The sequence below is a fragment of the Corvus kubaryi genome, unplaced genomic scaffold (assembly GCF_017639235.1).
Source record: "Corvus kubaryi isolate FWS band 111438036 unplaced genomic scaffold, C.kubaryi_AGA036_p1.0 135, whole genome shotgun sequence".
Lineage (NCBI taxonomy): Eukaryota > Metazoa > Chordata > Aves > Passeriformes > Corvidae > Corvus > Corvus kubaryi.
In genome coordinates, this window is record NW_024580669.1 from 5,075,464 (window position 1) to 5,092,132 (window position 16,669).

General features: G+C 43.2%; 1 protein-coding gene across 7 annotated transcripts in view; it reads right to left on the reverse strand.

Moving 5' to 3' along the window:
• Positions 1-16,669, reverse strand: part of BEND7 (BEN domain containing 7) — a 46,512-nt gene that overhangs the window by 3,599 nt on the left and 26,244 nt on the right. For 2 of the 7 annotated variants that reach the window (XM_042053161.1, XM_042053108.1), the window contains 5 exons: positions 16,158-16,383; positions 11,185-11,304; positions 10,894-10,950; positions 10,645-10,783; positions 3,086-3,136 (listed from right to left, as the gene is read on the reverse strand). In XM_042053161.1, the coding sequence (XP_041909095.1) occupies positions 3,124-3,136; positions 10,645-10,783; positions 10,894-10,950; positions 11,185-11,304; positions 16,158-16,383 (555 nt within the window). In that variant the 3' untranslated portion in view covers positions 3,086-3,123. Of the gene's footprint in view, positions 1-1,694; positions 2,233-3,085; positions 3,137-10,644; positions 10,789-10,893; positions 10,951-11,184; positions 11,305-16,157; positions 16,384-16,669 lie in introns of those variants that run through there. The other 5 variants (XM_042053118.1, XM_042053135.1, XM_042053152.1 and 2 more) reach the window with 5 other exon arrangements.

Consider the following 16,669-nt stretch of genomic DNA (forward strand, 5'->3'; position numbering starts at 1 on the left):
GGAGCATAATTTCTGCTCAGGAGTGCTAAAATATAATTGGGAAAAATGTCATCCATAGATTTATGAGGATGTACTAGCTTCATTTTTTAACCAGGCTTTTGAGTTCCAAAAGAGGTTTCTGAAAACAAAACATCCCCTGCTCTCCTCAAAGCCCAGGACTTTGTTAGTTGTGGGCACAGTGGGAGCTGGTTCAGACCTGGCTGTGGGTACTGGCAGCAATTGACTGCACTCAGAGCCTGGTCCTGCTGGCACCAAAGGAGAGACACCTCCAAACATGACTGCAGCTGACCTGGCCTTCCCTCTGGAAGCAACTCTCTTCCCACCAATGATGGAGAGAGCTGAGAGCAACCACACCTCTGACTGAGGTGTCCCAAAGGAAGTGTCAGCCAGAGGCTGTGATCCAGACTGAGGCATTTCAGCATCGCTAGTCCACATATACCCAGATCTTGTTCATAATGTCATCAGTGTCTCTGGCAGGACTGACAGAGCTGGAAAGGCAGATTAAAGGCATCTGCGTTTTCCCTCGGTTTTTGGCACCAATGCTTACCACTGATTCAAGTAATTCTCTCTGGGCGCTTTTGCTTTAGAGTTTGTTCAGTTATTGAAGATCAAGAGAGCAACTGTTCATGCATAGCTCCTGAACCCTGTCTTTTCTCCCCATCCAGTTGCCTGCAAGATTCCCTCAAGCAACCCAATTCACTCTGGTTTTATTATACCAAAGCACCACGTTAACCACTGATCACAGAATTACAGGATCATTCAGGTTGGAAAAGATACTTAAGATCCTGCACCAATAACCATATCCCCAAGTACCACACCTACACATCTTTCAAATACCTCCCAGGATGGTGACTCCACCACTTCCCTGGGCAGCCTGTCCCAGTGCTTGACAGCACTTTTGGGGAAGAAATTTTTCCTAATACCTGAGGCCATGATTTACCTGATATTAGCTGTCATCTGCAACTAAGGCCCATTGCATGAGGCACTGTACAAACACACAGTCAGAGAGACTTTTCCCCAAAGACTTTTCAAGCTACACAGAGAAGACAGCTGAATAAATTACACGCAGACTCTCTTTAAAGAATCTGTCAGTAACACCCCTTTGTAAAACCAGCTGTACTAAAACAGGGAAAGACCCCTGTAAATGTCACATTCCACCTCTTTTGCTACATTCCTTGATAGAAAGCATCTATATATTTTGTCTCTATCTCATAATTACTGTCATTATACTGTCTGTGTATCACTTTAAATAATCTGCTTCCAACAACAGTATGATATTACACAGCTATGTCCTATAAGGAGGCACTGGCACACATATAATAATGGGTGTGAGTCAAACTCTTGGCTCACAGCCTGTAAGCATCACCTTCCCCCAATGCAAACTGCAGCGTGGTTTATTTAGGCATCCTTCCACAGATAGTGTGGAGCAGTACACATCACACACAAGCATTTCAGCTCAAAAGCTGCATGCATGGATGCTCAAAGGTGTACAAGCAAGCAGACCACAATGGTGATCTGCAGTGGAGTGGAAAGAGAGTTGCCTTCTCTACCACAACCATCTCAACACACTCATTTCCATCCCTGATGTACAACCTGAGTAGAGACTACAGAAACTGTGCTCCAAGAAACTTACAGCGAACTGTTAATTCTGCTCCTTAATGTGATTACCAGAGCAATGAAAAGATAACACGACATCACATTAACAACCTTTATTAGGGTCCTCTTGCAGTGGAATTGCTTTCCTCCCTGATAAAGGAAACCAACAGGATGTCACTTGGAAGGGACCTTTCAATGCAGAGCTTCCTGCATCTTTCATCACAGCTGTACCCTGAAATATTATTCAGCGGCTGGCCAGGAAAGCAGGACAGCGGCTCCCAGGCAGCGCGTGCTCCCAGCCCCCCTTGGGTCCATGCCAGAACCAGACTATAGCTGCTTGTCCTCCCTCCTGCTCTGCTGGTCCTACTCCTTAGTAACTGCACGTGCTCCGACAGCGCTCCACGGCTGGCAGCTGCTGCTCCAGCACACAGCAGCGGGGTGTGAAAGCTCCTTCTCCAGCCCTTATGCAAGAGAGATTAGGGAGTCCTGGCACAGGAGACAGATGCTGTGATGGTCACCAGTAGTCTCCCATCCTCCCCACAGCTGTCAGGTACTGTGTGATGTGCTCAGAAGCCCAGTACCAGCCCTGTCCTGCTCTTCACAGCAATGGCACTGCTGATCTCCAGCCACCCTTTGCTGTTAAATGAAATAATACAAAACTGCACTATAATCAATGACATTACTTGTCTGCCCAAGATGTTCCCTCCTTTTGATTTGGCTTTGGGGATAAGAAGCAGCATCTCAGTGACATTATAGACTCTGAAATACAGGGAAATGACCATCTCCCCAGACTCTGGCCCCACTGGATTTTCAGAGGATGGCAGCTCAGCTCCTACCATCACGGCACCTGCTGATGGACCAACTCTTAATGGGAGGGTGCTTCAAATTTCAGTCTCAGTCTGGTGAGACTGGTGATTTCAACGTCAAATTCAACAGTGTGGAAAAATGTTATTTCCCAGTCTACACAGCTGCACAGACTAGCTGCTGTATAGCAACTGTCAGGCTTTTAAGGCAGGGTGGCTGCACTTCAAGAATAAGTAAACTAGCACTTAACTAGCATGTAAATATGTCTACAATCCTTCTCTGAGCCCAAGATATTATTGCTAATACCTCAGACAACTCAACAGATGTGACACTACAAATTATTGTGTTTGTCCCTACCAATAACTCTGTTAAGAGATAAAAAATACTCCCAGAAATATCAGGGATAAGCACAAGTCCCTATCTGGCATAAGTGTAACTTATGGGCGTTATTAGCTTAGCTGCTCCCATGGACCTTGACGTTTTATGAATATGAAATTGAGGGAAAATTTGTAAGATTGTGATGCATTTGTTTTTTAACACAGACCATTCAAAACTTTAGATAGCAGAGTCCTGTGTGCAATTACCCAGCTGTACATGGCAAGTCAGGATTATTGAAAAGTGCTTCTGTGCCATAAATAAACAAAAACACATATGGGAGACTGATAAAAATTTTAATGCATTTTACCTGTTTGTAGTAGAGAAATGTCCGGCTTCTCATCACAGTCAGTTGCCTCTGCTGATTACAAATATAAACAAGAAATCTCATTACTTTTACTGAATACGGGAATGCAATTAAAAAGCTACAGACTGTAAAGTGATTTTGCATTTTCTATCTACTTTCCTCAGCTGCAATTTACAAGTGCTCAGTTAAAAACTCACTGCTTGGAGGAAAAGGTCATACAATAAAAATGCAAACTCAGAAGTGGGAGTTGGGTATTAAGAAGCAATTGTGCCAGCAACGGGATGGAGTAACACTTGCTCTTTTTAGGGTTTCAGGATATCTGTATGATAAAAGGAGTTTGTGATCATCTGATAAAGTCACAAGAAAAGTCTTGGAGGAATAGCCTTGCAGGCTGGAACTCCACCCTCCGACAGTCATCTGATGCCTGCAGGGAAAGGAACACTCCCATTTGTGCACCCAAACCTCCCGAGACCACAGGCAAGCTCATTTTGCAGGGGACAGATTTACTAGGGCAAAGTGTCTTCAAAGATGCAGGTTGGTGCCCAGTGTAATTAAAAAAGCATGTGACCACGCTGGCAATTACCATGTATATGCACACGTGCTTTCAACCCACAGTTTATGCAAGAGCATTTGACTTAATTTGGCCCACGGTGAAGGGAGGCTAAAAGCCTAATTTGTTCATTTTGTATTTGCCAGAGGCCAAGGGAATGCACAGGCATAGCTTGTCTCATTCAGCAGATGTGCAGGGACTTGTTAGGCTGTAGTACCTAGAATGTGCATGTGAACCCTGAGTAAATCAAAGGTGTGTAACAGGAAATCAGTGTCTAACCTACACAAGCCCTACTCAATATCCTATTACCTTTGTCTTTTGTCACTGCAGCATGATATTTAAGGCCTTTGAAGTGCAATGAGATATTTGGAGACACTTCAGCAAATGAGGTGTGGTCATACAGGACAAGCCCATTATCACTGAATCATAGAATAGTTTGGGTTGGAAGGGACCTTAAAGGTCACCCAGTCCAACCCTCCTGAAATCAGCAGGGAGAGAGCTTCAACTAGATCAGGTTGCTCAGAGCCCTGACCTTGAATAATTCCAGGCATGGGGCATCCACCATCTCTCTGAGCAGCCTGTGCCAGTGTTTCACCACCCTTGCTGTAAAAAATTCTTCCTTGTATCTAATCTAAATCAATGGTCTTTTAGTTTAAAATGGTCACCCCTTGTCCTACGAACTACATTGTACAAGGTCAGTGTGGTGGATATATATCTACTCACATCCACGCACTCCACAATATCCACAGGCGTCAAAACCAAGGCTGCAGATGCACTAAGCAACTCAGTTCACTTCCCACTTGGAACTAAGCTAACTGTCCTGATCACCTTCATCATGAGGATGTTGAGTTGTTGCCCTCATGATGATAATGTCCAATCCAGCTCCTAATCTACATTAGTTTTCTCATGTAATCCATCAACCCTCGTCTATCCATCCCTGGACCAAGAGACTGCTGTGCCTCCCACATGCCTGGATGTCAGGTTAGTTTTTAGCTATATTCTCTCAGTTCTGCAAAATTAACTCAACCAAAGAAAACATAAACAAACAAAAAACCCTGGTACCAGGCTTCTTTCCTGGTTTAAATGCAGAGCTCTGACAAGTTTGCAGCACAGACTGCAAGTGACTCGGTGCCTTTTTCTGCTTTCTGTGAGAAGGTGGCACCCTGAGCAGAAACAAATCCAGTGCTTGGTACAGCTCACTGTGAAAACCCTGAATTTTGGAAGGGACAAGTGGCTCACTAAGTGGGAGAGGTCAGCTAGGCTGGTTTGAATCTGGACCAGACTCTCAGTGATGGAAGGACTGGATGTGCAAGGGAGGAGACAGCATGGTGCAATGATAAGCTGAGACTCAGCCAATGGGATACACATGGCTTAAAAAATTGGGAGTGTCAGTCTGAGGCCAACTTCTAGTAATGCTGTGAAGAACTACCTGCACCAGGTGATTCTGTGGCACAGCAACTCTGTATACAAGAGATAAAGCTGCATCTGGCCCCTTGGGTAGAAGGACCCAAGCTATGAAAATGGGGGAAGCCAGATCTGAGTGTTGGCAATGGACTAGAGAGCCTTCCCTCTATGAATATCAGGGGTGGTGCCAACAGGCTGCCCACTGTAGTGACAGCTTTTATAGAAATCTCTGCAGCAACTCCTAAAGTAGCTCCAGAGATGTGGTCATCTTTCTACCTAACTGCTCTTCTTACACCTGGCTAACAGTGAACCCAGAGGAAGGCAGTAACACAGAAACAAATGTAAGCAAGGAACTTTCAGAAGATAAGGACTTGAGACTCCATCTCTGCAGAACCAGAAGTTACCTGGCAATTTTAATCTGGCAGAAGGACTGATAGATGAGGTTCAGCTCTCCATCAATTGTTCCAGGCTCATTTCTCATGCCAGCACAAATGTTTATACAGTCACCAAGATCAGATCCAGTTAAAAACTGACAACATGGCCACAGGAATGCCTGTGGCAGTGCCAGAAAGGGAGTGGGAGCACAGCAGATGCCCAGAGAGCTACTCACTCTTCTCAGCAGCTGCCAGGATTTGTTTTATGAAACTGGATGTGTAACTGCAGCTCCAGGTGAAGTACAATACAGGGGAATGACAAACACCTCGACCTCCTAACATGGATATAAACCACCAGCCTCTCACATGTCATTCCAAGAAGGAAGGAAGGCTTGCCTTCGACAACCGCACCCCACAGACTGCCAGCCAAACCTCACTTTGTCTTGAGCCAGCTTGCAAGACAAGGCAAGCAGGAAGAGAGCCTACTGTGGGAACTCAGAGCCTCTTCTCTGTCCTTTGCTTAGATAGAGTGCAGCAACTCTTGCAAAACAATCCTGGTAGTCATTTCCTTAGATTCCCCCCAAATTGTGTAGCTTCTCAGGTACAAGTCTGTCTGTTAAGTGTACACTTGCTGCTTTGCTCCTTGGACAGAAGTACACACGTGCTCAGGGCTGGGAAGTTGAATACAGCAGTTACTATTTTAATATATCTAAAATACTGGCTGCAAACCCACTGTACCACATGCTGGACTTCATTCCACATCCTTCCTGGCCCTGTGTGTATTGCTAAGCAAAAATCAACCCAGTCTCTTGTAGCATGTAGTCAAAAGCACAAACCAGGGAATCAGGAGGATGAAGAAAACCAGAAAGAAGAAAAAAACCTCACACAAAATGATGGAAGCAGCAGTTTGAGCAAGGACTTGGGAGAAAAGGCATACTTCCAGGAAAAAAATAAGCAATTTTTTTCCTTCTTCCCCACTATTTTACAATGCAACAAAGTAATGTAATTTTAAGCAACAATTCAAGGATGAAACATCATGGCATGCAAGTTATTTAAATGAGTTGTGCCTGAACATTTTCAGCATGTTTTCCAAAATTGCTGTATTTTCCTTTAAGGAATCAGGCAGTCCAAAGGTTCCAGGTTGTGCACAAAGTAATCACTTGGCATGAACAGCTCCTAGCCTGCGTACTGTGGCAGTGTTAGAACAGAATCACAGAATATCCTGAGCTGGAAGGGATCCACAAGGATCATCCAAGTCCAGCTCCTGGCCCTGCACAGGACAGCCCCAGGAATCCTACCCTGTGGTAATTTACATATTACTGTTATTACATATTACCCCACAGCATCAGCTTTCCCATGGACAGCCGCTATGGAATAATGGCTCATGGGCTCTTCAAAACATAAAAAGGGAGGAAGAACTTACTGTGGGAGATGTGTGAACCCTGACCTGCTGCTTATTAATGGATGGAGAGTTTAGTAATCAAAAGGCTTGAATGCAGTGTCTGCACAGAGGTGACAGGAACAGCCAGTCAGCTCCCTCTGATTTTACCCGCTTTAAGATCGCTGTGATAATGGCTGACTGTGTCCCTCTGTGCTGCCACTGGCAAGGCCACCAGACACCTGCTCATGGTCTCTTTTGCAGGGTGAAGAGACCACGCTGGGGCAAGTCCGGCACCGTAAATTATGAGGCAATTTGCATTGTAATTCACGCTGCCTTAAGAGAGGAAACCTATGCACATCCATTTCCTTTGACTTCTTCCCTTTCCGGGCAACTTTGCATCCCATCCCATCCCATCCACTAAAACGGTTCAGCTTCTCTTCTGGGTGAAGACAGACCTGGCATTATGAAGCTGTGCTCCACTATGCTCTGCTCTTGGCATGACATGGGACCAGTAGTCAAGGCTGAAGAATATTATCATACTCTTTAATTTTAATTATAACATCTGTTTGTAACATTAACCTCGTAGTCTCTTCTCCCCTTTGTGACAGCTAACTTGTGAAATTTTGAAAAGACTGAACAAGGCCAATAAAAATTTAATGGCAGTGGCAGCTTTATTCTCAGATCTAACAAATAAAAAAAACCTTATCCAAGTCTCAGATCTCAAGCAATAATCTAAAAGAACTAAGAAAAAGCTGAAGCTAAATAAATAAATAAATAAATAGAATATTCCCAGCCATGAAAAATATTCTCATTGATTCAGAACATAAACGAATTTTTATTTGGCTTAGGATAACAACTTTTCAAAATCTACACGGGGGAGCTATTTTCTAGAAAGCAGAATTTTAAAGTGGTTTTTTTGATTAGCTTTTGAAATAAGGAGCTTTTTCAGTCCCTAATTCTAGGAGATGAGTCAAACATGATAAATAAGGTTGAAGCTGGGCAGCATCTATGATCCAGTGATGATAATTTTATTTAATTTGGAAATACTCATGGGACTACACTCTATTGAAGGGGCTACAAAAAGCAGATCCACCCCAATTGTTTGATAGAATTCTCTGAAATTATTAATGTAATTGAAAGATAGAGCAGGATTTATGTTTTCAGACTGAAATAATGTTTCACAGGATAAAGTGGAGAGGGCTGCTCATGAATGCAGTGTCTTACTGTTTGGTTTGAAATGAAAAACTCATCAGAGGATGTACTGAATGGCTTGGGGGAAGGCAAGCAGGATGAGAAGCCCACCCCTCCTCTTAAATACTTCTGCTGTTAAAATTTAGCCCAACACAGTGCTGACTAAAAAGTTGTCTTGTGACCTCTGAAATAAATGGATCATCTTAAGCTTTCTCCATATACAGCCTGTGCATTATGACAAACCAGGAACTGATGTAGATAAATAATGTGATCAAGCAGCAGGGAGACACATTGGCTCAGAAAGTTTTGGGTGAAGTTAGACTAATGCTGGCTCAGATTTGTTCTTTGGGCACCTTACTCTATCCCCACAAGCTCAGCTGGCATGTTCCAGTGAGCAAGTGGAGACAAAACTGAAAGAGAATGACCTAGGAACATGGATATAGGACACTTCTGCTTCTGCTCCACTGGCCACAGGCAGACTGGAAGAGCTCAAGAGCTCAGCCAGAAGAGTGATGAATCCCACATCTCAGTGGCTGCAAGTCCCATAGTTTTAAGATACTTAAAAGCCAAGTTTTACAACATGAAGTCCTGGAAGAGCTTCTCCCTCCATGTCTGCCCTCCCCTCCTGTTTTGGTCCCTGTAAATTACACATGATTTTGGTATGGTTTCACAATGAATAGATAAATTGTGCATAATTCCAACATCACCAGTTCTATATTGGGATAAAGCTGCTGAGGGCTGAGAGACTACGCTGCCACACACCACAACATCCTTCCCTTGGTCCTACAGACCTCCCCAAGCATCTGCTAACACCCATTGCTGGACACAAAATATGGGAATAGATGGATCTGTTGCTTGGTCAGCTCTAGATTCCTTACATCAGAAGCTCACAGTTGTAGCATAAAATTACTAACAAACCTTATTTCAACATCCTGAAGGCTATACTGCAACCAGCTCTCTGCTCCTGCCTCTCCGCTCCCATCTACTGTTTTGCTCTCACAAAGGCCTGGGAAACCTCTTTGATTCAGTGCGAGGTCAGGTTGGGCTAGTTACAGCCACCAGAGAAGATGGCAGTGGATGGAAAGGTGCAAGTGGCCACAGTGGTGTGTTCAGCCACTCCTGACACACAGAAAACAGCATGTCCGCCTGTGGCCACATCAGAGAGAAACTGGGGCACTTCAGGGACTGGCCAGTAAACAGCACAAAAGAGAGCTTTTTTACAAATCTAGGTATTGTGCAGGATTTTTTTCAACAAATAAACTTGAGGGGTTGCTAGGTACACTGCTGCTCACTGCATCCACATACATGTGAACAAGTTACCTTTCCTAGGCAGCACAGACAGGGGAGCCTATCTGATTCTGGCACACTACTCAGCTTCACTTATTTTCCTTCATAGTCTTGCTAGCTTAAATACAATATCCTCTGCTTAGATTCTCCCATCCTGAGCAAGGACCAGAGATAGAGGTGGCCCCATTTGAAAAGCAAAAGCTGAATGTCATTGTCATTTTAATTAATATCCTGCAGGGGCATGAAGAAAAGCAAATAAAAAACGATGAAAGAAAATAAAAATCAAAACAAAATTAGGTCAATCCTCTCTCCTGAGGGATCTTCTGCAGTCAACCCAAGGACCCTCTGCTCCCCACATCCTGCACTGCACCCTCCACTTTACTGTAGCCTGACATCCCACTTCCACCCTCCTGTCCTGGGGAGGCTGACAGGCAGCCTTGGAAGGGGCAGAAAGCAATCCTGTTGTACAACACCAGTAATCTGACACTGCCTTTAACAAGATTATCTTGTATCCCTCTGTCCTCCCTCCCCCAACACACACAAGAAACCCTTTTTAAGGCCAGTGCTGGTTTGTTTCTCTACCCTGGGAAGCTTATGCTACTGAATAATCTGCACTTTTTTCCTCCCCCAGTGTTATTTCTGTCTCTGGGTGTTTCTCATTTTCCTCATCTGATGTTTTTCCCTCCTGGCATTAATAACGTCGTGGAGAATGATTTCAGATGCCAGCATAAGCGTGTGTTTCAGAGATGCAGCTTTGGACAGAAAAGGCTGGCTCTGCAAGACAGGGAAATGGAGAGGACATTTCCTGAGGTCTCGCTCACCACCAGAGACCACGGGGTGAGCATCCCCTGTGGAGCCATCAGGTTTCCCATCCCATGAATGTTAACAGGCACTTAATTGTGGTGATGGGCAGAAGGGAAGAGGTGAAAAGGCAGGCAGCTAAATACAGTTAACAGCAAAAGAGTTGTTTAAGGAGGTGGCACACATGATGTGGCTCAGACAACAGTGTCAGATGTGTGCAGGGAAAGACAGGCAAGAAATACAACCACGAGAGAGCCTTAAGAAAACTGCAGGATGAGAACAAGGAAGTGAAGCCTCGTATGGAGAAAGCCCCTAGTAGTACTGGAGGGATGAAGATGGGAAGGAGACTAGTTATGGTTTACAAGGTAATTACATGTCTCTTAAACAGTAACATTGCTTTTCCAAGAATCCTACTGGGGATTTCCAGGCTGCATGTTCATGGCTGGAGCTGAGAGCTCACGAGCCGCATGCTGTTGGGGTGAAAGCTCAGCACTGAGCTGCAGGCTGGTCCCAAGCATCTAGGTTATCCCAGCGCAAGCTTTGCAGCTTTACTGCAAAACCCTGCCTAGATTACCTGTCACTGCTGGCAAGCTGCCTCCCACGGTTTGCAGATCCTTGCTGGTACAACCAGGATGGGTGGTTGGGTTTTCTTTGGTTTCTGTTTTGATTTTTTTTTTTCCTGATTCTTTCACAAGGAATGTGAGAAGACTCATCTATTCTTCCAGACACACATAGTATAGAGGGAAAGGTCAGTTGGGTTACGTCTTAACAGTACAGTGAGTGGCTTGTCAGACCAAATAACACAGAATTAAAAAACTTCTACCTGCAGCCCTGGATGGATCAGCTAATTTAAGGACTTCTGGGAAGAAGAGTTTGGATGCTAAAGGAAAGGAGACAACATTTGTGAAAGACTCCAACTTAACTTGTCTGTAGAGACAGCTCCTAAACCTGCTACCATTTCAAACCCACAGAAACCTGCTAAAGTGTTGAGTTCTAATTTTCACAGCATGAACAAGTACAACTCTGCAGTCAACAGGAAAAACTTCTGTGGATACAAAGGCTCTAAGCTTTTAATCTTACACTCACATGTTGTTCCTCACATTTTTATACATACCTGAGCCTCTTTTTAATCGTCTTCTTGCAAGTTTGATTTGATCCTGAAGAATCTGGACCCAGTCCCTAGGACCAGGAAGTTTATCCACATGGTTAGCAGTGCAGTATTTTTCTGTAAAGACTGAAATAAAAAGATACCACCTTTTTGAAACTTGCCACCACAATGAAGAAAAGGAGACTGGAGAGAATTATAATCAAAATATATGAAATTACTGACTGATTAAAAAGAATTTTAATGGCCAAACGTAGGATTGTGAGAATAAAGTGTTTCATGAGTTCATCATTCAGAAGTCATTTGGCTGCATAAATATCACAGTAATGTCATTGTTACTACATATAAAAGCCTGTCCCAAAGAAACATTCTATACATGATGTCTTAATGAATTTCACACAAAATGATCGCAGAAAAATAATCGTGTACTTTGAACTGAATCTCAGATGTGGCAGGCACTTGGAAATGCTGCCTTCCATATGGCACAGGTAGAGAGCTGAAGATCTGGTCATTTGGTGGCCTCTTGGCCAGATTCCCAAGGCTGCAGGCAAAGTGATGAAAGAGTAAAATCCTACCACTGTGGAAATCTCCACAATTCTTATATTGCCAAACCAGATGGAATAGAATTTTTATAAAGCTACTACAAGAAAAAATAAAAAGCACCGTTACCGAGAAAAAAAGAAATATCCTACAGGTCCAATTTTGTACTTTATAAAAAAGGTACAGAGAGGTTCAACATTATCTTTAAATCCATATTTACAGCAAACCTAACAGTGTTACACCAAAAATACAGAATTATAAATTGAGTGAAACTGATGCAATTGATTTTCATCATGCAACTGAGAGGTGTGCAAAAAATAAACAAGAGCTGAAATAGAAAAAATATTCTTGCTATTGTAAACTTGGTCAGAGATCTCAGAGCCCAGTGTCCTATTATGACTGGCAAACAAAGAGAGAAAGCTAGTCTTAGCTCAAGGGATTTGTAATCCTTGAGAATAAATATCACACAAATGGGACGGGGAAACATGCAACAAAAAAAAGACAATTTCAGTATTTTTATACACGGACTTTTGAAGCAGCACTACCTGCTAAGTATAAGGGAACCAAAAGTAATCCCCCCCTCTGAACTCCTTCCATGTTAACAGCTTCACAAAACCATGGCAAGGCAGGCATCAGCAACACTTTCCAGTGCAGTCTGATCTGCAAGGACATCAGACCAGCTTAGGGCTGCCCAGAGAAGTCAATACATCCCCACACATTCAGAGTGTCTGATTTGCAACAAACATTGTCTTTCTGAAGGTAGAAATAGTCTTTCCCTTTGGAATCCATATGGTACCTGACACAACAGGAACCTGATAATGACTTGTGACTCCTACTTACTTACTCCTACAACTGCTTAATGTGTGATTAGAGAAATAACAACGTGGACAAAAAGGAATGGGAATGAAACAGCAAGGAGGCAGGAGAATTGGGACCTGCCCTTTCTAGTCCACCCAAGATGTATGGTATTAACAAACCCTCTATCACAGAAACACAGACTGGTTTGAATTTAAAGGGGACTTTAAGATCATCTAGTCCAACCCCACTGCCAAGAATAGGGACATCTTGCACTTCATCAGACTGCTCAAAGCCCTGTCCAAGCTTATCTTAAACACTTCCAGGCATGGAGAACCCACAGCTTCTCTGAGCAAACTGTTCCAATGTCTGATTACCATCATCATCCAAAAAAAAAAGTCTTCCTAATGGCCAATCTAAATGTACCCTCTTTCAGTTTAAAACCACTGCCTCCTTGTCCTGTCACTACAGGCTTTGGTAAAATATCCATCCTCATCTTTCTTACAAGCCCCCTTTATATATTAAAAGGCCAAAGTAAGGTCTCCTTAGAGCCTTCTTTTCTTGAGGCTGAACCACCTCAAATCTCTCAGCCTGTCTTCATAGCAGAGGTGCTCCAGCCCTCTGACCATCCTGGTGGCCTCCTCTGGAATTGCTCTAACAGATCCATGTCCTTTCTGCGCTGGGGACCCCAGAGCTGGATGCAGTGCTGTATGTGGGGTCTCATCAGAGCAGAGTAGAGGGGCAGAATCAAGCCCACAGTTCTTGTGATGCCACCTGGGACACAGTTGACTTTCTGAGCTGTGACATTGCTGGCTCCTATCTAATTTTTTGCCTATCAGTACTGCCAAGTCCTTCTCTGCAGGGCTGCTCTCAATCCCTGCATCCACCACTCTATACTGATAGTGGGGATTGCCCTGACCCAGATGCAGGACCTTGCAGTTGGTCTAGTTAAACATCAGGAGGTTCACATGGACCCACTCCTTCAGCCTGCCAAGGTTCTGGATGGCATCCCTTCCCTCCTGTCAACCAACCACACCACTCAGCCTGGTGTCATCTGCAAACTTGCTGAGGGTGCCCTAGAAACCAGTGCCTGTGTCAGTGATGAAAATATTAAATCATATTGGTCCCACTATGGATCCCTGAGGGACATATCACACTTACATCTGAACACAGCTCATTGATTTCTGCAGGGAAGGATTTCACTGGCTGAATTTCTAGTCAAGAGCACAAAGGAAAAATAACTGTTTCTGACTAGTTTTATTTTTTCATCTTTTTTTTTTTTTTTCCCAGTTCTGAGTGAAAGACTCACAAGAGAAGCTGATTGCCCAGGAGAAACACTGCAACTGATTCAACAAGTGCCACTGAATACCCCAAGTCAAAAGAGAGAATTGCTCCCTGGCTAATCATTCTGTTGCAGAAGCATTAAATTACTTGTAAGGACAGCAGTGAAAATGTTTTCAGACAGGAAGAGTGACTTTCAAGCAAACAGTTTTTCCTTTAAATTCTCTGCCCGTTTTTGTCATGAATGTAGCCTTTTGTATCTCTGTCATGGAAAAGGACTAAAAGTGCCACTAAAGGATATCTGGGCACGTGGTAGAGGAATGTCCTAGTGATAATAGTGCAAACAACATGATGTTGTTCTTGCAGAGATTTCATACTGGCTCAGTTATTTCTTGGAATAAATGAAACCACAGTGTCTGATAGCCCAGCTCCTTGGAGGGAAGAAGGGTGCTATTGGAGCCAGACTGAATAAAGATCCACAGGACGTCAGACCTTGCCATCTTATTCCATCACAGCTTTTAGGGACAAGCTTCCTTATCAGGGATCAGGCACTAGCATCTGGGCAATACTGGAAATGCCAATGAAGATCAGTTATGGCAGTGGTACCTAGTAGTACCATCCCAGATGAAATTTTTCTGTTGAAACTACAAGTTCCCCCTTTCTTCTCCTAAACTCAAGAGAAGAGGTTAAGCCAAGCCTCAGAATTTGCTCCACTAATATAATCTTAGCTACTGAGATACATTGCTCTCTGCAGTGGGTACCAGCTGCTATTTTAGTAGTGCTGTTGCATCTACTGTGAAACATTTCTTTTATCAGGTGCTGTTCAAATTAGAGTGGGTTTTTTGAAGTCATTTTGAACTCCTCTTTCTTTCATTTAACTTATTTATTAAAGCTTTTTATGGAACAATGAGATACAGATAGAGAGAATTCAGACTCAAATTTTTGCAGATTACTGAGCTCAAGAAAAGAAGGTACAAAACAGTGCTTGTGATTTAAACCTAAATACAAGCATAACTGTAAGAAAGTCTGTCAGCTGCTCTGTAAGATATATTAGGACTATGATGTAGGCACAACATACACTTTGTTGCAGAACTGCACACTTGAGAGGGTCCTCTGAAGGCCTCCAAGCCCAGCCTGCTGCTCAAAGTAGATCTTAATGCTCTGGATTGTGACCAGTCACATTTTGAATATTTCCAGGGATGGAGATCATGCAGCTCCTCTAAGCCCCTATTGTATTGCTCAACCACCCTTATATTGAAAATGCTTCTCCTTATATCAAATTGCAATTTTCCGCATGTTCAATGCCTCTTGTGCCTCTGGGAAGATTCTGACTGTATTTCTCCACATCATCCCATTAGGTAGTTGTGAACAGCAGTAAGGTTTCTCCTGAATCATCTTCTCTCCAGTTCTCTCAGCCTCCCCTCATCTGGTACTGAAGCAGGGAAGTGCTGAAGTCGTAAGTCTTGGTGGCCCCTCCACCGGACTCAAGCCAGTTTGTCAATGCCTTTCTTTTATGGGGAGAGGGGTCCAAAAGTTGGAACAGAGGTGGTTGCAGAAGATTCTCCTGCCTCCTTTTGCTGCCAATGGACTTAGAGAAGTTCTTCTCATTGCCATGTGTCTCCTAAGCTAGCAATCTGCACCTGAGAACGAGTCACAGCCTCTAAAATAAGCTCCACTCTTAGAGCTTATTTTTGGCCTGTCTTTTGGTAATGTGGCTATTGTCCCTACAATATCAGATTTCAAAATAGAATCCAGTCCAGAATCTCTGGCCTAATACCAGCTCTTTATATGTTGTTGTCACAGAGTTTGAAGGTACATGTTTTCTTCTGGAAGCTAGAAAGCACTGATTGCTAGGAAAAATCACCCAGCAAAAGGTGCTCGCACCACAAAATTTGCTCCCCCAAGAGAAGGATCACTGTACTTATGGGCATCAAACTCATCTCATGTCAGTAATATCTTCCTCAATCTCTCCCCAATCCAGCCACCAACTACTGAATAATTTACAGGGCAGACGCAGTCAGATACAGTACAAGACTCAGAACTTTGATTGAAGGGTATCAGTTACACTGTCATTATGTTTTCAAGATTTCTTTGCATCTCTGATATCTGGGGGGAAAAAAAAATTATCTTATACGAACATTGAGTTTCTAACCTTAGAGCCTGACTTCAGAAACCAGGATCACTGGCTTAAAATTAACACAAGCTGTCCCCGTAGAAGCTATTTTTAACAAGTGAATGAAAGGGAATAAAAATAAGACTGCATATTTTAATAGACCTAACACACGTCAGAAATTCTAATCCCCTTGCACTCTTCTTAGCAGAGCATATGTTCTAATTACACATACGAAAGAAAGCAGAAAATATACCTTTTATTGCACCCACAATATTTTGGTCTAGTCCTTTCCGGTTGTCATTGAGTCCTCTTTTCCTTTTGCCATTTGGTAATGAGTTAGCCAAAGTCTTGTCATCAAAAAATGCACAGACCAGCTTCCTAAAGAGCAGACTTCCTGAGCGAGTGTAGTTTGATAGTATAGAGTCCAGCTGAGATTTCGGCATGAAGACGTCAAATCCTTCTGCAAGTTGCACTTCTGGCTACCAAAAGAATACAATACAAATGTTTTAATTAAATGAGCATTCAAAGACATTATTTTACTTCAATCATGCATCTGGCGAGACTTTACAATCACTTCATCAAACCATGAATATTTTCCCAGCTATTCAGGACCACAGCAGCCTAATTCATTGAAATCAAACCCCGTCAGTGAATAAGCACCTTAAAAGGCAAATCAAACAATCACACTCCTTGTCTAGCGTCTGTAAAAGTTAACAATTACTGACATAATTTCTAGGCATACAGCTAACAAAAAGACAAGAGATA